Source organism: Mandrillus leucophaeus, unplaced genomic scaffold, assembly GCF_000951045.1.
Source record: "Mandrillus leucophaeus isolate KB7577 unplaced genomic scaffold, Mleu.le_1.0 Scaffold41, whole genome shotgun sequence".
Lineage (NCBI taxonomy): Eukaryota > Metazoa > Chordata > Mammalia > Primates > Cercopithecidae > Mandrillus > Mandrillus leucophaeus.
Genome location: NW_012104365.1, coordinates 4,688,474 through 4,707,506, shown reverse-complemented (window position 1 = coordinate 4,707,506; position 19,033 = coordinate 4,688,474). Strand labels below are relative to the sequence as shown.

Sequence of the window (19,033 nt, the reverse complement as noted above, 5' to 3'; positions counted from 1 at the left end):
GTCTCCTGATGTTTTTGGCTGACTCTCCCTGGAAGCAGAATGTGAGGCCAGGGTTGATGTGGAAGCCATTCATTTCTTTGGGAGGTGACTCAGGAAGACAGGGAGTAGGGAAGGGGGCACGCCGGGAAGGGCTGATGACTTAGTACCCCTGCTGAGCACCCTCCAGTGACTCCCCTGGAGCGAGAAGGAGGCTGAGTATTTATCCAGCTCCTGCCTGTGGGGGTAACAAACGAGGGATGCGACTGCCTGACACCCGGCCTGCCCCGACCCAGGCAGAGAGCCCTGGGCAGAGCCCCCTATTGCTGCCAGTGTCCTTTCCTGGCTATCATTCTCACTGCTGTACTTGCAGCGTGGTGGCCCAGCCACAGGACCCCCCCACCCCCAGGGTTCTGCCCCATCCTGACAGGGCTGGCCTAGAGCCTGGCACTGGGGACCCGAGATGAGACCTCAGTGCCGCGTGGTGCCTGGGGTAGGGGACCGACAAGAGTGGGTGGGAGGCAGGTGCTTTCTGAAGTGTGCCTGGCCTGGCCTTTGTCCAGCGAGCTCTAGACACAGCTGCTAACCCTCAGGGCCCCTACGCCTGCCCCTTTGCCTAACTGCAGACTGGCCCTCAGTGGCCATGGGTCTTGAACCAGGTCAGGTGGTGGGGGTTGAGCTGACAGGGCCTTGCTGCAGGCCCTGGGTAATTGGCTGGGGTCTGGCCCTGGCTGGAGGTGTCCCCAATGGCTCTGCTAGTCGCCTGGTTAGTTGGCCTGGCAGGATGAGAAGTGGCAGGTCTCACAGACCCAAGGAACGTGCCGTTCCTAGTGAGATGGGAGGCCCTATGCAGGCTGAGTGTGCCCGAGTGTGAGCACTTGTGCGTGTGCACTCATGTTCACATGCCATACCTGTGTGTGCGTGCAAGCATGTGTATATGCACTTGCGCGTGTGTGGGTGTTGAGTGTAAATGTGTGCATGTGGGTGCATGTATGTGCACAAGTGTGCCGTGTGTACACACGAGTGTGCCTGTGTGTATGCATGTGCTGGCACCTGTGCATGGTGTGTGCGCCCATGGGTGCATGTATGTGCACAAGTGTGCATGTGTGTATATGCGAGTGTGCCTGTGTGTATGCATGTGCTGGCACATGTGCATGGTGTGTGTGCATGGGTGTGTGTGTGCATGGGTGTGTGTGTGCATGGGTGTGTGTGTGCATGCTGTGTGCATGTGCGTGGGGTGCATGTGTGTACGTACATGTGTGCTGGGGAGGGCCTGCTCACCACGTGCTGCAGGCACCGTGCTGGTGCCAGCCCCTCCTTGTCTGCCTTGCTCTCGCTGCCCTGCCTTGGCTCCCAGCCTTCCCCTACCTGGTTCTCTCTCTGCTTGGCGTCATTCCTTTCATAAATTCAGCCTGGCCATGGTTTCCATGGTGCTCTGATAAAACTGGAATTCCAGTCATAATTGCAGGGAGTGAGGGAGCTGGGAGAGAGGGAGGAGGCGGTAGGAACCTTTTCTGTACAGAAAGCTCAGGTCTCAGTGGCTGTGGCTGGTTTTTCTTCCTTCAGAGGTATTTAGAGTGTATAGAGTTCTCTCCCAAGAGCTCCCCTGTTGCCTCGCGATGGCGACCGGCCAGCACTGTCCTCCTGGGTGGGTCTTATAGCTGATGGGCTTCTGTCTCTGTGCTGGAACAGCGTGGAGCTCAGCAGACCTGCTGGGTGGGGAGGGCTCGACCTGGGCTCTGGCTTCATGGGACTGGTGATCGAGGGTGCCTGGGGTGGCTGCCTGGCCAGTGTCCCCAGATCTCCTGCTCCATGACGGTGGAATTCCACGATTGTATTTCCACTCCTGTGATGTTCTCATCAATGTCAGTGTTCCTCGGGCTGGGGTGCAGTGATCTCCTATGCCTTGCAGTGAACAGGGGTTGTGAGAATTCCCTGCAGGGGCTGGGGCAGCAGAGCCCTACATCCTCCGTTCTGTGCCAGCCAGGGGGGTGACGAGTCAGCCAGGTCCCGAGGAGCACGGAGCGGATGAATGAATGAATGAATGGATGGATGGGTAGGTATAGGGAGGTGGCTCTTCCACCCCAGGGCACATCTGACTCTCCTGGAGAAGTTGTTAACATGCAGATTTCCAGGCCACCCCAGCTTCTGATTGCCTGGGGCTCAGCTGGGGCCTGGGAAGCTGGTCTGGAACAGGCTTCCTGGTGGTTCTGATGTGAGCCCACCCATCTGCCTGCCCAGGAGACACAAGGCTCAGGGACAGCGGGAGCACTGCAGGCCTGTGGCTGGGAAAGGGGCTTTCTCTTTGTCCCCCAGAGGACAGCGTTTTGGCTGTCAACAAGGCCCTGCCTCTGCCCTAGAGGCTTGGGGCTGGGTGGGGAGGCTTGAGGGACCCTGTGCGTGAGATGGAGGCAGAGGCAGGGAGGTGGGAAGGGGGATGAGGCAGGGACACGCCCAGCACAGAAGGCACTACTGTGGGGTGTCAGCTCTCCGGGAGGGGGTCCTCCTGTGGGGCTGTCCTCCTGTGGGGATGGGAGGCACATCCTCATCAGCTCACAAGCAGATAGTGGGTGAGTTTTTCCTTCCTTCCTTCTTTCCTTCCTTCCTTCTTTCCTTCCTTCCTTCCTTCCTTCCTTCCTTCCTTCCTTCCTTCTTTCCTTCCTTCCTTCTTTCCTTCTTTCCTTCCTTCCTTCCTTCCTTGGTTGATGAGACCATGGTCTTCAAGCTCAGGGAGGCTGTGGGATCCTGGCAGATTACCAGAGCCTTGGCTTCCTCGGCCAGTCAAATGGGAACAGTGACCTAAGGATACTCAGCCCCAGGGCGGCCGGAGGCTCCCTGCACACAGCTGGGTTCAGCCGGGGCTCCCGGGCGATGCCTGGCAGAATCTGCCCTTAAAGTCCTGTCTCTCAATCCTCTTCCTCCTCCTCCAGAGATGCAGTGAGAGAGACAGCCCCCAGCTCCAGGGAGGAAGCTGCGAGAGGGAGGGGCAGGGAGAAGAGAGGAGAGGGAGGAGGGGCTCGGAGGGAGGCTCAGAGGGGAGGGAGGTTTAGACCAGGGAGAGGCTTGGAGGGGAGAGAGGCTCAAGAGTGGAGAGGACAGCAGGGACCTGGTTGCAGGCAGTGCTATACCCTGGGTCACCTCCAGAGTGACAGGAGGGGTGGCACCAGGCTCTGCAATTGGTGGAGGGGGCTCAGACTAGACCAGGGCAGAGAAGGAGCCAGGCAGCCAGGCACGAGGCTCATGAATGACACCAGTTCCTTAACCTTAAACATTGCGGAGTGTCAAACCCTGGGGACGAATTGGGCCACCGTCCTCCTCTGAAGGCTTGGGGGTGTGGACAGGTTCAGGCAGGGAGCCTGTGGAGGGCAGCAGTCGAGGGTCCAGGTGCCACTCTGGGCCAGGAGGGACACTGGCCTGGCCGCCAAGGCCCGAAGCCAAGGAAGGCAGCCTCCGCCTCCCTCCCAGCTCCCCTGGCGGGGCCAACCTTGGTCCTGTGGGCAGGGCCCTGAGTGCTAACTTTCACCTTATCCCACGTCCCAGCTCACAGTGGAGAGCTGGAGTTCGGCCCAGGACCCTGTGCGTCAGCCCCTGTGCCCTCACAGCTGTGCTGTGCTGCCTGGGGAATGGGGAAGAGCTGGCATCCCCTCTTCACCCAGCGCTCGCCACTCAGCCTCTGGGTGCACAACGCAGGCCCCCCAGGGGCTCCACATGGTGAGTGCCCTCTCCCTGTGCCCACCTTGTGACCACACACAGCCGAGGGGAAGGGGGACCCCAGGGCAGCAGGCTCTCCTTGCCCCCATCCGGCCTCCTCCTGGCTCTGGGCTTTCCTCTGTCGGGGATTTAAGGCTTCCTGGAGAGAGCAGCTGTTGGGTGACAGGGTCTTCCCAGAGACCCTGCAGCCTCTTCTGATTCAGGGGCCCAGGAGTCCTCTCTCCAGCCACCCCCACCTCCGAGCTGGGCCGGTGCGGTGTGGAGAGGAAGGTGGGGGACCGAGCTGGGCAGGTGCGGCGTGGAGAGGAAGGTGGGGGACCGAGCTGGGCAGGTGCGGCGTGGAGAGGAAGGTGGGGGACCGAGCTGGGCAGGTGTGGCGTGGAGAGGAAGGTGGGGGACCGAGCTGGGCAGGTGCGGCGTGGAGAGGAAGGTGGGGGACCGAGCTGGGCAGGTGCGGCGTGGAGAGGAAGGTGGGGGACCGAGCTGGGCAGGTGTGGCGTGGAGAGGAAGGTGGGGGACCGAGCTGGGCAGGTGCAGCATGGAGAGGAAGGTGGGGGACCTTGCCCCTAGGCTGGGTGGGGTGGTTCTGTGTTTTTGCTGTCCTTTGGGTGAAGGTGGGGGGATCTTTGTTACCAGGAGATGCTGTGGCCACTAACACTTTAGCACAGACAAGGACCGGCTGAGCCTGGTGGGGATCTGGGGCAGCGCCCCTTGGGAGGGCAGGTGAAGGTGTGTGCTGGGTGCTGGGAGGGAGGGGCCTGGCAGCATGTGCCAAGACCCCATGAGATGATCAGGGTTATAGTTTATCTCCCCACCCTCACCCAGACCCCTCCCAGCCCTGCTGCCAGCCGACTGCCCCCAAAGGAAGGAGTCCTGAGCCCCCAGGCACAGGAAAACAACACTTAGAGAATCTCTAAGTGCTGCAGGGAGGGGCAGGCAGGGCCAGGGCTGCTGAAGATGGCCAAGAGGACCCCCTCAGAAAGGGGTGCTCCCTGCCACCAGGAGCCAGGAACCATGGCAGTCTCCTGACCATGGGGGCCCCAAGGCTCCTCCGCTCTGCCTCCTGCCAGGGCCCTACTCAGCCCCTCCATGGGCGCTCAAATCCCTCAAGCTCCCGACCCACCTTCTCCCTCCCCTGCTGCTCCCCTAGCACCTGTCCTTCTCCTCTCCAGCCACTCTGAGCCCCACATGTCCCTGGGGAGACCCCTCACTCCTGCCCTCTCCCTTGCTCAGGCTCTGCCTCCCACCGGCCCACCTGCCTCCTCCTCCAGGCAGCCTTCCTGGACTGTTCAAGCCCAAGCAAATGCTGCTTCCGCTGAGCTCCACAGGGTGAGCCCAGCACGCCTAATCCTGAGGTCCAGGAGGCTTGTGAGAAAGACTCCAGGGCCCCACCCTGCAGACTCTGCTGTCACCAGCCTCTTGTGGCTCAGGCTCAGGCAAGCAGGAGAAAAGCTGTTGGTGCCCTAAAAGGGAGCACAGCAGAGAGCCAGAGCCGCCCATCCAGGGATGTAGAATGACCAGGGCCTTGGCGGGGGAGAATCGGAAACGGTGGGTCTGGGAGGTGCCTGGGAACCCTCATTTTTAGAGCAGAAGTCCTGGGGTGAGGGTTCAGCTGCATCTTCTGTCTCCTCAGTGGTCTGCACGGGGTTGGGCCCAGGCCAGAGGCTCGGTACTGCACCCAGGCCTATCTGTCCACTGCTAAGGCCTTGACAGGGCCATGACCCCACCAACCACAGGACCCCTGGGTTGGCTAGAGGGGGCCATGGAGATCTGAGCTGAGCGGTCATGGGACCCCGGGCTCCCCGCTTCACTGAGCCTCCTCTGTGTCCAGCGCACAGATCAGGAGACTGAAGCTCAGGAGACGGTGAGGACTTGCCCGCACAGCCCCTCAGTGGTCACTAGGCCCTGCAGGAGGTCTGCTGCTCCTTGAAGAATTACGGAGGGTGGGTGGGCTGTGAGCAGAGGGATCCTGGCGCCCCCGCCCGCCAGCCTCTGGGGCCAAAGCCCTGTGGTGTTTGGTAAGAGGCCCAGTGCAGGCTGGCTGCTGCGTCGGTGTGTGTCTGAATGAATGAATGAGCGAATGAATGAGTGGGTGGGCACGTGCAGGCCCTCAACACTCAAGTCCACATCCAGGGCCCTTCGGACACCTTTATTGAGAGATACAGGGGTTTGTTTTCGTCAACTACAGATGGTGGGAGTGGGGGTGGGCGTTTGAGCTACGGGGCTGCGTCTTCACCGGGGGCGGCTCAGGGGCTCCAGACTCCATGACCGACGCACTCATGGCAGGCAGGGCCAGCTTCTGGGCACACCTTGTGACCTGGCCGCAAGCTAATGATATCAGATCAGGTGTCGTGGGTGTGTCTGTGGTGCGTGGACATGTGTCCCTACCTACAGCAAGTGCACAGAGAGGAGCATAAAAACATCAATAGGAAAAACCGACTTCAGTCACAGTCACAGTCACAGACTCCGCCCTGGAGATCCTGCGTCTACCGAGGGTCTGGGGCAGTGCGGCATCCACGTTGCCCTTTCTCAGAGCACCATCCTGAGAGACACCATTCTGTCTGTTCCAGGGTGTGTCCTCCAGAACAGTCCCATCCAGGTGAGAGGGTAGAACAACCACACCTGTTTTTTAGACGAGAAAACCGAGGCTCAGAAATTATGGCCCAAGGTCCAGGAGCCCCAGAGAAGGGTCTGAGGCTCCCCTGTCTGGCTCCGAGTCCAGGTCCGCGTTCAGAGCCCAGCCTGAGGGGCCTTAGCATTTGCTAAACTCTGAGCCCACTCCTAACACTCCTGAGCAGGGGTAGGGGCTGCACTGGCCTCTGGACCCCCCTGGCTGGCAGCAAAGCTCCTCTGTCCAGAGCAGACCATGTCATGGGAGCTCTGTGGGGGAGGAAGGTCCCTCTGTGCTCGCCCTGTTTCCCTGGGGTTGGTGGCCCTCGGTCACTGGGAGGGCTGCCTGGCTGACAAGGCTTGTGGGAGGCAAGGTTTGATAGGAAGTGCAGCGAATGGGTCTGACTCCCCTGGGCCCTGTTCTTGGTGAGCCGAAGGGTCCTGTGGCTGCAGAGGGATTTTGTGGGGCTCAAGGAACCCATCAACTCAACAGCCAGATCCAAGTGACTGCAGATACTATAGCATTCAACTCTCATTTCACAGACAGGGAAAGTGAGTCTGGAGAAGGCAAAGTGGCTGAACACAGCCCAAGATCAGGTGTCCGGGTCCCAGGTCCACATGGCCGGTGCAGGCAGCCTGCCCAGAGCCCACTTCCCCTGGGCAAAGGCTGCTCCGAGACATGGAAATCCTTTGAAGAAAAGGCTGACTTTTGCTTCCTGTGGCTCCCAGCTCCTGGCTGGTCCCGGCCAGCTTCTCCTGGGAATGTCTTCTCTTGGGCTCAGGCAACCTTCTTAAGCCAGGGGCCTGGCCAGTCCTGTCCTCTGTGGAGCCTGGATCCTAGAGACCAAGGAGGCGCCAGCTTTTTCAACTGCTTGGAGGCTGGGGCTAGGGCTGCTGCCGCCAGAGGGTGACAAATGAGTCTGTGCCTCAGCCCAGAGCTGCCAGCCAGCGATGCCTGGACGCACGGCTCCTTCTCACCTGAAGCCTGAGTTCCTGGGACCTGGCGTCTTACTCAGGGACCAGGCACCATCGCCCCTGTCCCACATTCCCCTTTTCAAGGCCTCAGCCTGAAGCCAGCTCTGGGCATGGCTGCCAGACGTCAGCCTGCACAGCCACAAGCAGAGCGCACGGAACGCGCACCCCATCCTGGCCATGGCCACGTGGGCAGGTGCGGGAGACCAGGCCCCTGATCCGGTGTCCCTTCTGCCGAGCCTGAGAGGCCACAGCTAAAGATCATGAGGCTGAGGCCTGAGCCCCCTCCCACTTGGTGTCCCAGCAGAGCCCCTGGGCCTTGGCCTGGGTGAAGATGGGAGGGAGGAGGGGAGGCCGAGGTCTGGGCGATTCCAGGTCAACCCATTTTTGTCCTTTTTGGGCTCATGGTCCCTTCTGGGGGCTACGGCTGCCTGCGGCAAGGGTGGTGGGAGGGACACCTGGCCCCAGCAGTGGCCCCCAGCTTGCCAGGCCTGAAGGGGAGAGTCAGGGGAGCTTTCTTGGAACTGCCTGAGGAGGGGGGCATGGGTCTGCCTGGCAGGGTCTGCAGGCAAAGCCAAAGGCACGGAGCCTGTGGGACTGGGGCTGGACTCCCCGAGCTAGACAGAGGGGGTGCAGGCCTCAGAGATGTGGACGTGGGAACAGCAGCCCGGACATCAGAGGCCCAGCCCCACACAGCACCTTTCATTTCCTTCACTGGAACCATCCATTAGTCCGGGAACAAAGAAAACGCCTTTGGCTCCACACTAAGTTCTCCTGGTGAGAGGCCCTTTTCCTCCCTGGGAGAGGAGCGCTCTCTTGTTCTGGCTTTCAAAGAGGAGATGGGGGAGGGGTGGGGAGGAGTTGGGGACAGGCCCGGGAGACGCGGATGAGAAACAGGGGTTGGGGGGTGGAAGGGGGGGTCCCAGGCCTCAGACTCCAGCACAGGCTGGCCTCTGCCCGACCCCCATCAAGGCTCCCGGGTGGGGGCTGCTCTGTTTGTTGGGGGCAAGGACCCATGGCCAGGCTCCTCCTGGACACGGCCTCGGGCGCAGAGCCTAGTACAGCGTCTCGCGGGTGGCATTGCTGGACAGGGTGTGGTTGCTGGACACGCTGTTGGCCTTCCTCGAGAAGGCTGGCCTCTTCCTCCTACGCCGCCACACAGGGCAGAGGCAGGCCAGTGTGGCCAGGAAGATGTGGCGGAAGTTGGCGGAGACGAGGTTGTACAGGATGGGGTTGATGGTGGAGCTGACGTAAAAGAGTGCGTTGGTCACCATGTAGAAGTAGTGGTAGAAGTCGTAGAGGAACCTGCAGGGAGAGGAGGCATTCAGACCCCAGACAGAGCTCTTGAGGGCCCCAAGGCGGGGGTGACAGCCGGGGCCACAGTGGCCGAGGGATGTGGTGGCTCAGACGCTAATTAAAACACCACTTGAGAATGGTTGTGCATGGGGACATTTCACAACTAACTCCAGGGTCTGGCTTCTCCTGAGCAGCTGCAAGTTCCAGTTGTGCTCCTGCCCAGCCTGGGCTTCTTTAGGCAGGGCGTGGGCTCTGCTTGTCCATCCCTGCCTCTCCCTGCAGCCGCCTGCATTGCCCTTCACAGCTCTGTGCATCCAAGGGTCCAGGGCTCAGCTGGTCCTGGCCTAACCAAACAGCCAGGGCAGGAACCCCCTCCACGCCTCCCCAGCAGCCACACACCGTGCCCTCCTCCCTCACCAGGCAGCTCAATTACCACCAGGCAGCCCTGAGTTTCAGAAGCTTTTGTGGTGGCCGCACTGTTGCCTGTGCCTTCTCCCCCTCATTGGTCCTAGGCGCGCCCTCCCCAGTGGTTGTCACTGGAAGGAACCTGTTATTCTGGAATCTGGCAGCCCCACTGCACAGAAAACGGCTCACAAGTAGGTCCCAAGCTGCCATCTTAGGACGGCCAGCTGGCAAGGCTGGCCTCTGGCTGGTGCCTGGGGCTTTGGATTTGGGAAGGCTCTGCCATTTTCGGATGAGAGGGGCTCCCTGCACCTGAACTGTTGGTGCAAACAGTAGGGGTTTTGCCAGGCAGTGGGTGCCCCTGTGATCGGCCCCCACATCGTCCCGTGAGGCTCCTCTGGGAGGGGGCCCTGGAAACTGCATCTGGTCTCCCCCTGACCCCACCCCATGTGTCTTTTCCCTTTGCTGACTTTGCTGTATAAGCAAAGTTTGTCAGTATTGCAGCTCTTGCTGCCATAAGTCACAGCCCTGAGTATAACTCCAGGCTGAGCCCTGTGGGTCCAACCTGGGTGGCCTTGGGGCTCTGACAGCTGCCATATGAGGAGGTGACACCCCCACCATGTTCCCAGCTGAGCCAGGGATGTCTCTCTTTACGCCTTTGGGAAACTGCCTGGGCCATCTCTCTTAGGACTGACTTTCCTTCTCTGCACCAGACTGGCCTGCACAGTCCCTGCCCTGAACCTATCCCTCCATGGCCTTCTCCCGGCCCCAGTCACAGCACACCCCTGCCCAGGGGGTCACCGGGGGACACACCACACCCCTGTCCTGAGCGGGTCCTCTCAGCAGTGCCTGCCACACCCACCCACTGTTTTGGGAGCACTTACTTGTCCGGCACCCAACCTCCCAGTACTCACGGAGTCCACTGCTCGTCCGAAATGTAGCAGAACATGAGGCGCCGCACGTGGTAGGGCAGCCAGCAGACCACAAAGGCGATGACCACGGCACCTGAGGCACAGAGACGTGGGCTCAGAGACAGGACACAGGCTCAGAAAGGGAGAGGCATGGGCTCAGGGAGGTAGACACTGGCTCAGAGACAGAAACGTGGCCTCAGAGACAGAGAGATAATGGCCTCAGAGAAAGAGACACATGGCCTGAGGGAGGTGCAGGGAGACGTCCCATGTTCATGGATTGGAAGGCTTGATATTGTTTCGGTATCAGTACTACCCAAAGCCCTCTACAGATTCAATCCCTATCAAATTTCAAGAATGCTTTTTGCAGAAATAGAAAAATCCATCCTACAATTCATATGAAATCTCAAAGGATCCTGGGCAGCCAAAACAATCTTGTAAGAAAATAAAGTTGGAGGTCTTACACTTCTTGATTTCAAAACTTACTACAAAGTTACAGGGTTGTGCTGGCTTAAGGATAGACAAATAGACCAAGGGAATACACTAGAAATCCCAGAAACGAACCCTCACCTTTATGGTCAAGTGATCTTCAACAAGACCATTCAGTGGGGAAAGGACAGTCTATTCAACAAAGGGTGTTAGGAAAACGGGACATCCACTTATATGAAGGTGGATCCTCCCCTCACACCATATACAACAATGCACTTGAAGTGGATTAAAGACCTGAACATAAGAACTAAAACCATAAAGCTCCTGGGAGAAAACATAATGACTTCACAACATTGAGTTTGGCAATGATTTCTTGGGTATGACACCAAAAGCACAGGTCACAAAAGAAAAAAGTAGATAAATTGAACAACATAAACACTAAATTTCTGTGTCTCAAAGGATGCTATCGGGAGAGTGGAAGTCGGTGCATAGAAAGGGAGAAAATATTTGCAAATCACATCTGATAATGAGTTAACCTCAAGAGTATAACTCTTAAAACTCAACATGAAAACAAACAATCCAATTCAAAAATGGGCAAAGGACTCAGATATTTCTCCAAAGAAGATACAAATGGTCAACAAGCACATGAAAGATGTTATTAATCATTAATCATAAATCACTGGAGAAATGCAAATCTAAACCACAACGAGATGCCACCTCAAATCTATTAGGATGGCTGCTATTAAAACAACAGGCACAGGCCAGGCCCAGGACACACCTCGGAGGTCGGCAAGCCAGCAGTCCTGAACTGGGGCTGGTCCTCAGGGTTTCGACAGAATGGGCATTGCCCTGCTGTGTGGGCCACACCTTGGGCTTCACCAGCCCTGAGAGCTCTGTGTCCAAAGCTCTGGCTGGTTCCCATGAGCAGGGAAGGCTGAGCCCAGAGCCAGGCTCCCTTAGGGTCATATACTTGGCTGTGGGCCTCTCCTGTGACTGGCCACATCTTCGAACAAGCCCTGAAAATGGGCCGGCACCAGGGAGGAGCTCAAGCCAAATGCTTCAGGCAAACCAAACTGAAGACCTGGGTCTCAGGCATGGAAGGGCTTCATTCTCTCCTATTCCCATCACACTCTCCAAGTCCTGCTTGGAGAATGTGAACAAGGGAGGGAGGGAGGGAGGGAGGAATGGAAGGAGGAATGGATGGATGGAGGGAGGGAGAGAGGGAGGGATGAAATGAGGGATGGAGGGAGGGAGAGTGGAGGGATGGAATGAGGGAGGGAGGGATGGAATGAGGGAGGGAGGGATGGAATGAGGGAGGGAGGGATGAAAGGAGGGAGGCAGAGAGGGATGGATGGCTGGAGGGAGGGAGGAAGGGAGGGAGGGAGAGGTAGAGGAGTGAATGGAGGGAGGGAGAGAGGGATGGTTGGATGGAGGGAGGGATGAAGGGAGGAGGGAGGGGTAGATGGATGGAGGGAAGGAAGGATGGATGGATGGAGGGAAGGAAGGATGGATGGATGGAGGGAAGGAAGGATGGATGGATAGATGGAGGGATGGAGTGCAGGGGGGAGCTGGCACCCTTGGGTCTTGGCCTGATAGCTCCATCCCTATGTCTTTAAACCTTGCCCAGGCTTGGGGTGGTTCAGTGCTCGCTGCCTTTGCTGGCCCTGGCCTGCCTCCCGCCCCTGGAGGGCCCAGAGGTTACGTACGTAGAACGCGCACGCCGTGCCGCAGGGCCTGGACCCTTCCGGGCTCGACGGCCATGCTGAATGTGCTGTGCTCGCCCCCAACCGTGCACACCTGGCCCTGCTCGGCCGCCTGGCGTACCATGACGGTCAGCTTGTTGGCGATGATGGTGTTCAGGACCGAGATGACCACCATGGGGAATATGAAGGACATAAAGGTGTTGACCTGCAGAGAGGAAGGGGGAGGCTGTCAGAGCCAGCAGCGGGACTCATGCACCCCCACCTGGGATGCCTGCCGTGCTGGCTGGGGTGTCAGGCCTGCTAGGTGTGAGGCCCTCAATCAACACAAGTTCAGGAGGTCCGGCCCTATCCCAGCTGCCCGGAAGACACAGCCACCCCAGCCGCTGTTCCAAGCTGGCCCTCAGCCTGCCCCCGACCCTGCCTTGGACTAGGAAGAAGTTCGCAGACTCCCCCACCTTCATGGGCCCCTCCTGAGGGTTCCACTTGTACACAGCAAGGAACACAAACACTGGGGTGTCCTGGCTGTGGCAAAGGCCCTGGGCTCTTGGTTCCCAGGACTGGACACGTTGTGTTTATGGCTGAGGCCCGCAAGCACGTGGCTGCCCCCTCCGAGGCCCGTCTTGTGGGACAGCCAAGCCCTGGCCTTGCAGCTGTGTGCAGACGGTTCTCTTAGGTCCTGACAGCTCACACTAATAGAAGGCCCTTCCTCTCGCCCACCCCAGCTACCTCTCAGGGCATTGAAAGGTACAGGGCCCCTGTTATTAGCCCCTGAAGCCCCACTCCCCAACTCTAGCTTCCACATCAACCTACAAGCCTGGGTCATCACAGCTACTCGGCACCTGATCCGAGTCCTGGACAGGCTAGAGGTCCTGCCCAAAGACTCCAGCGCAGGAGGGGCTGCGCCTGGATTTGAGCCTGGCCCGAGCTGAGTCCCGCTCCTTCTGCAACTCCTGGCTGAGACGTGACTCTGCAGGCACCGGCAGCGTGGCCATGGCTTCCCCAGATGGGGCAGTGGCCCAGCCTCCTCCTCAACCAGAGCTGCTGCTCAGAACAGGAAGGGGATGCGTCTGTGGACGCGCAGCAGGAGAACCCGCCAGGACGGCCACGGCCCAGCTTCCAGTGGAGAAACCGGCACCCTTTCCCGGGCAGTGGAATAACAGCCATCAATGGCTTTAAAACCTTCCTTGGCCTTGGATTCTTTGTAAGATGCTCTTCTCTGCAAGCCAGATCTTGGTGCCTTTGGCTTCCGCACTTGCGGGTTCGATCTTGTGCCAGAGACGGAGGCTGCCCCCTCTCTGCCAAGCTGCCTGGGATCCTCATGCTGAATTTCTGATTCCAAGAAGCTTTTGGGTATCTTGGAGAAGTGGCGTGTACTGGCTCTGCGGCCCGTGGCTGTGATTTCAGTAGAAAGTTCAGGAGTATCTGCCGTGGGATTCCCTGGGCTGGGTTGCAGGGGCCACCTCCCTCCCGACCTCCTCCCACCAGGGAGGGCAGAGCCATGTGGCCTCAACAGTCCAAGTCAGGACAGTCCCAGTGAGGACAATCCTCACCGTGTCCCGCTAATGAAGGCGGCGGTGGCCATGGGACAGGGCAGCCACTGAGAGGTGCCGGGTCGTGGGAATGTCAGTGGGTTTTCTCCCTGGCCCCCTCTGGGCACTGGCTGAGGCACCTCTGAAGGTCCTTCCTGCTCCCACTGAAGCTCCCGGCTCCACTCAGAAGCACTCAGAGGCCTTCAGGGAGGAGGCAGCCTGAGTTCACCCTCATGTTCCATTTCAGCAGAGTTCTGCTAACAGATCAGAAGACATGCACAGAGAGGGGGCACTCAAACCCCCGGAAGGCAGCGTCCTGCACCTGCCAGCCCCGCGTCCCTCGCTCCTGCCACCTGTGTGGGCTCCTGACAGCCACTGCCACTGCTGCTGACCCTGGCTGGACGACGGGTCTCTTCTGCCCTCCCCCGCATGGGTGTCTGGATCTGAGGCTGCCCCACGTCCCTCATTTCTGCTGCTCTGGCTGAAGTCCACCTTCTGCAGGACAGCAAGGTGCTGGTGGGACTGGGGGCAGGTAAAAACTCCCTCTTCCCACTCGGGCTGCTGGGAGCGGGGACGGGGGATGGCCAGGCCCAGCCTCAGGAGACAAACCAATTCCCTGTGAGTCACTGCAATCCGGGGATAGTTTAAACAGCACCAATGTATCCAACACAGATTTTAAATGTCAAAACATTTAAAATACCAACCTCACCGACACGGGCGGCAAAAATAGCTACCTCTGGGGGCCGGTGGTAGCTGCCCCGGGGCCGGCAGTCTGGCCCCGACCCCCTGGCTGCCCCTGTGGAAGGATCCTGCAGTTTCCAGGGGGAGGGAGCAGAGGCTGCCACAGGTCCGTGTGTGGGGACAGAGGCAGGGCAGCCCCGCCTTGCAGAGGGAGTGTGGCCCTCCCCCGCCTCCCCCACCTGTCCACCCTGGAGACTGAAGCTGAGTAGGACTGGGGGGTGAGGGGAATGCACCCTGACTCCCGGGGCCAGCCTTCTCTTCCCAGACGCACAGCTGGAAGCAGGACTTTGGCTCATGGTGTCCTTTCCTGTAATCTCTCCCTCTCTGGGTAAGGAGCTGCCCCCACCTCCACGACAAGCAAAGGGAGCACGTCCGTGAGCAGCACGGGGCTCGGAGGAAAGGCTGCGATGCTGCCGGGGTGAGGGAAGGACTGAGCAGGGGCAAGGACAGGCCCCTTCCTGGACAGAAGGACCCGTTGAGATCACCTCTGTACATCCAGTCCCCATAAAACACGAGAGCTATGTGCATAGACACACGGACTCTACAATTCAAGTGGGAAATAGTCTCAGAATGGCCAGGAAGGCTCTTGAAAGGCAGTGTGGCAGGTCGCTGAGACAAGGGAGCCTCAGCCTTGCCAGCCACTGGGATGTACCTGAGTGTCACTGAGAGTGACCTTAATGAGGGGAATTCAGCATTGACTGTGCCAGATCAGACAGAAGCTCCGTCTGTGATGGAGACAGCATCCAGATCATCGGGGAGAAGACTGGCCACCCAGGCATGGTGCTGGACAGCTGATGGCCTGGACCACAGCCTCCTTCCCCTGGGGAGCCGTGCACCCTCCATCCAGCTGGCATGTGGCCCAGACCTGGCCAATCAACACATCCCAACAGGCCTGGGTGGACCCTCATTGGACAGGTCAGCCAAAGATTTGCACCAATCACATTTGTCTGATGAGGGCCGGCCCCAGGCCTTTGTTAGACACCAGCTTTGCCTGGGCTCACTGAGCGGGAAATGCATCTGTGGCCATCGGTGCCGTTTTCCTACCTTTTAGGGAAGACCTGCCTAAGAATGGAGCCAGCACCGGTGGAACAGAGCACCCCAGGACGTCGTTTGTGCTCTTGGATCAAGCGGTGCCTGTTGGACTTTCAGTGTGTCTTCAGAGAAATAAATATTCCTTTTTTTAAGGGATAAGACAATTTGACTTAGTTCCTAGAGCTTGTACCGTAACTCACAGAAATCTTACACCAAAAAAATTCCAGATGGTGAGAAGATTGAAAAGATTAAAACCTAAAACCAAAAACCTTCATGGAAGTTTTAAATTTAAATGTATGTATTTTTAACCTTTTCCCACAGCTTTATTGAGGGATAATTGACAAATAAAAATTGTATCTATTGGCCGGGTACCGTGGTTCATTCCTAGAATCTCAGTATTTTGGGAGGCTGAGGCAGGAAGATCCCTTGAGGCCAGGAGTTTCAGACCAGTCTGGGCAACATAGTGAGACCCCATCTCTACAAAAACTAAAAAGTCATCCAGGCATGGTGACATATGCCTATAGTGCCAGCTACTTGGGAGGCTGAGATGGGAGGAGTGCTTGAGCCCAGGAGTTTGAGGCTACAGTGAGCTATGACCGTGTCACTGCACTCCAGCCTCGGTGACAGAGCGAGACGCCCATCTCAAAAAATTTGTATCTATTTACTGTGTACGATGTGATGTTTTGATCTATGGATAATTGTGACGTGATCACCACCATCAAGCTAATGAACACATCCATCACCTCACATAGTGACCCCCTTTTATTGTAGTGAGAACACAAGATTTATTCTAGGACATTTTGAGTGTGCGACGCAGTATTGTTAACTCTGGTCCTCATGCCGTACCTCAAAGCTCCAGAACTTACTTGCCTTATACCTAAAACTTTGCAGCCCCTGATCGTCCTCTCCCCGTTCCTCATTCCCCTCCCCCAGCACTCAGTGCTCTGCTCTCTGTTTTCACGAGTTTGGCTTTTTCAGATTCCACACATAAGCGAGATCACACAGCATTTGTCTTTCTGCGCCTGGCTTATTTCACTTAGCATAATGTCCCCAGGTTTATTGAGGTTACTGCAAATGACAAGATCTGCTTGTTTTTCAAGACGGAGCAGCACTCCGCTGTGTATCCGCACCACGCTCTCTCCATCCGTGGGTCTGTCGGGGGACACTTGGGGTGATTCCGTATCTTGGCTATTGTGAACAGTGCTGCAGTGGACATGGGCTTGCAGGGATCTTTTCAAGATCCAGATTCCGCTTCCTTTGCATAAACACCCAGAAGTAGGATTGCTGGATCCTATGGTGGTTCCATCTTTAATTTTTTTGGGAGTCCCCATACTGTTTTCCGTAACAGCTGTACCCGTTTCATACATTCCCACCAACAGTGCACCAGGATTCCCTTTTCGCCACATTGTCCCCACCACTAGTTATCCGCCTGCTTTTTGATGGTCACCATCCTAACAGGTGTACAGGGGTAGCTCACCGTGGTTTGATTTGCAGTTTCCTGATGACTAGTGGTGTTGAGCGCCTTTCATAAGCCCATTGGCCATATGTAGCTCTTCTTTGGAAAAATGTCTACTCAGGTCCCTTTTCCATTTTTAAATTGCTTATTTTTCTCCCATTTTGTAGACTGCCTTTTCATTTTGTTGTTTCTTCTGCTGTGCAGAGACTTTTCAATTTAATGTAGTCTCATTTACGTTGTTTTTGTTGCCTGTGTTTTTGCTGTCATAAAAAAATCATTGCCGAGACCAATGTCAAGAAGCTTTTCTTCTGTGTTTTCTCCTAGCAGTGTTACAGTTTCAGGTTTTATGTTTAGATCTTTAATCCACTTTAAGCTGATTTTTTTTTTTTTTTTTTGCATGGTGTGAGATAAGGGTGCAATTTCATTCTTTTGCATGGGGATATCCAGTTTTCCCATCACTGAGGAGACTGCTTTTTCCCCACCGTGTATTGGTGCCCTTGTGTCTAAGTCCATTTTATGTTGCTTATAACAGAAGACCTGAAACTGGGTAATTTATAAAGAAAAGGCATGTATTTATCATGGTTATGGAGGCTGGGAAGTCCAAGGCCCAAGGGATGCAACTGATGAGAGCCTTCTTGCTGGGGGGGAGTCTTGGAAAAGTTCCGCCGTGGCGTGGGGCATCACGTGCAGAGGGGGCTGAGCGTGCTAGCCCAGGTCTCTCTTCCTCGTCTCATAAAGCCACCAGCTCCCCTTGTGTGATCGCCCCTTAATCCATTAACTTATTTATTTATGAATGGATTAATCCATTCACGAGGGCTGAATCCTCACAGAACCCATCACCTCTGAAAGGCTCTACCTCTCAATCCTGTCACACTGGGGATGAAGTTTTAATATGAGTTTTGGAGGGGACATTCAAACCATAGCACCTTGTCAAAGATTATTTGACTGTACAAAAGTGGGTTTATTTCTGGGCTCTCTGTTCTGTTCCATGGATCTATCTGGGGTTAGTACCATGATGTTTTGATTACTATAGCTTTGTAATATAAAAAGAAATTAGGAAGTGGATGCCTTCAGTTTTGTTCTTTCTTAATATTACTTTGACTATTTGAGCTCTTTTGTGGTTAAATATGAATCCTACGATTTTTTTTTTCTATTCTGCATAAAATGTCATTGAAATTTTGATAGGGATTACACTGAATCTGTAGATCACTTTGGATAGTACAAAAATTTTAACACTATTAATTCTTGCAAACCATGAACATGAGATATCTTTCCATTTATTTGTGTCAATTTCTTTCATCATGTTACATTCAGTGTACAGGTCTTTTACTTCCTTGGTTAAATTTACTCTTTTTGATGTTATTATAAATGGGATTGTTTTCTTGCTTTTTTTTTGTTGTTGTTGTTTTGAGACAGATTCTCATTCTTGTTGCCTAGGCAGGAGTGCAATGGCACCATTTTGGCTCACTGCAACCTCCGCCTCTCAGGTCCAAGCAATTCTGCTGCCTCAGCCTCCCAAGTAGCTGGGATTATAGGCATGTGCCACCATGCCCAGCTAGTTTGGTATTTGTAATAAAGACTGGGTTTTGCCATGTTGGCCAGGCTGGTTTCGAACCCCTGACCTCAGGTGATCCACCTGCCTTGGCCTCCCAAACTGCTGGGATTATAGGTGTGAGCCACTGTGCCCAGCTCTCTTGATTTCTTTTTGGGATGATTCATTGTTAGTGTAGAGAGACACAACTCATTTTCATATGTCAATTTTTTATCCTGCAACTTTATTCAATGTGTTTATTAGTTATAAGAATTTTTTTTTTTTATTTTTGGTGGAGTCTTTAGGGTTTTCTATACATAAGTTCATGTCATCTGCAGAGAAAATTTTACTTCTTCCTTTCTGATGTGAATGCCTTTTACTGCTTTGCCTTGCTTAATGACTCTGGCTAGACCTTCCAGGACCATGTTGAGTAGAGCATCCTTGCTTTGCCTGACCTTAGAGAAAAAGCTTTCTACTTCTTACCACTGAGTGTGGTGTTAGCTGTGGGTCTGTCATACGTGGTATTTACACTGAGTGTGGTGTTAGCTGTGGGTCTGTCACACATGGCCTTTACACTGAGTGTTGCGATAGCTGTGGGTCTGTCATATGTGGCCTTTACACTGAGTGTGGTGTTAGCTGTGGGTCATACGTGGCCTTTACACTGAGTGTGGCATTAGCTATGGGTCTGTCATACGTGGCCTTTACACTGAGTGTGGCGTTAGCTGTGGGTCTGTCAT

General features: G+C 56.0%; 1 protein-coding gene across 1 annotated transcript in view; it reads right to left on the bottom strand.

Moving 5' to 3' along the window:
• Positions 1-5,809: 5,809 nt before the first annotated feature.
• Positions 5,810-19,033, bottom strand: part of NTSR1 (neurotensin receptor 1 (high affinity)) — a gene marked incomplete at its 5' end in the record, with an annotated part of 61,186 nt that continues 47,962 nt past the window's right edge. Inside the window, 3 exons of the mRNA XM_011992427.1 lie at positions 5,810-8,574; positions 9,882-9,972; positions 12,011-12,212. Of these exons, the coding sequence (XP_011847817.1) occupies positions 8,325-8,574; positions 9,882-9,972; positions 12,011-12,212 (543 nt within the window). The remainder of the gene's footprint in view (positions 8,575-9,881; positions 9,973-12,010; positions 12,213-19,033) is intronic.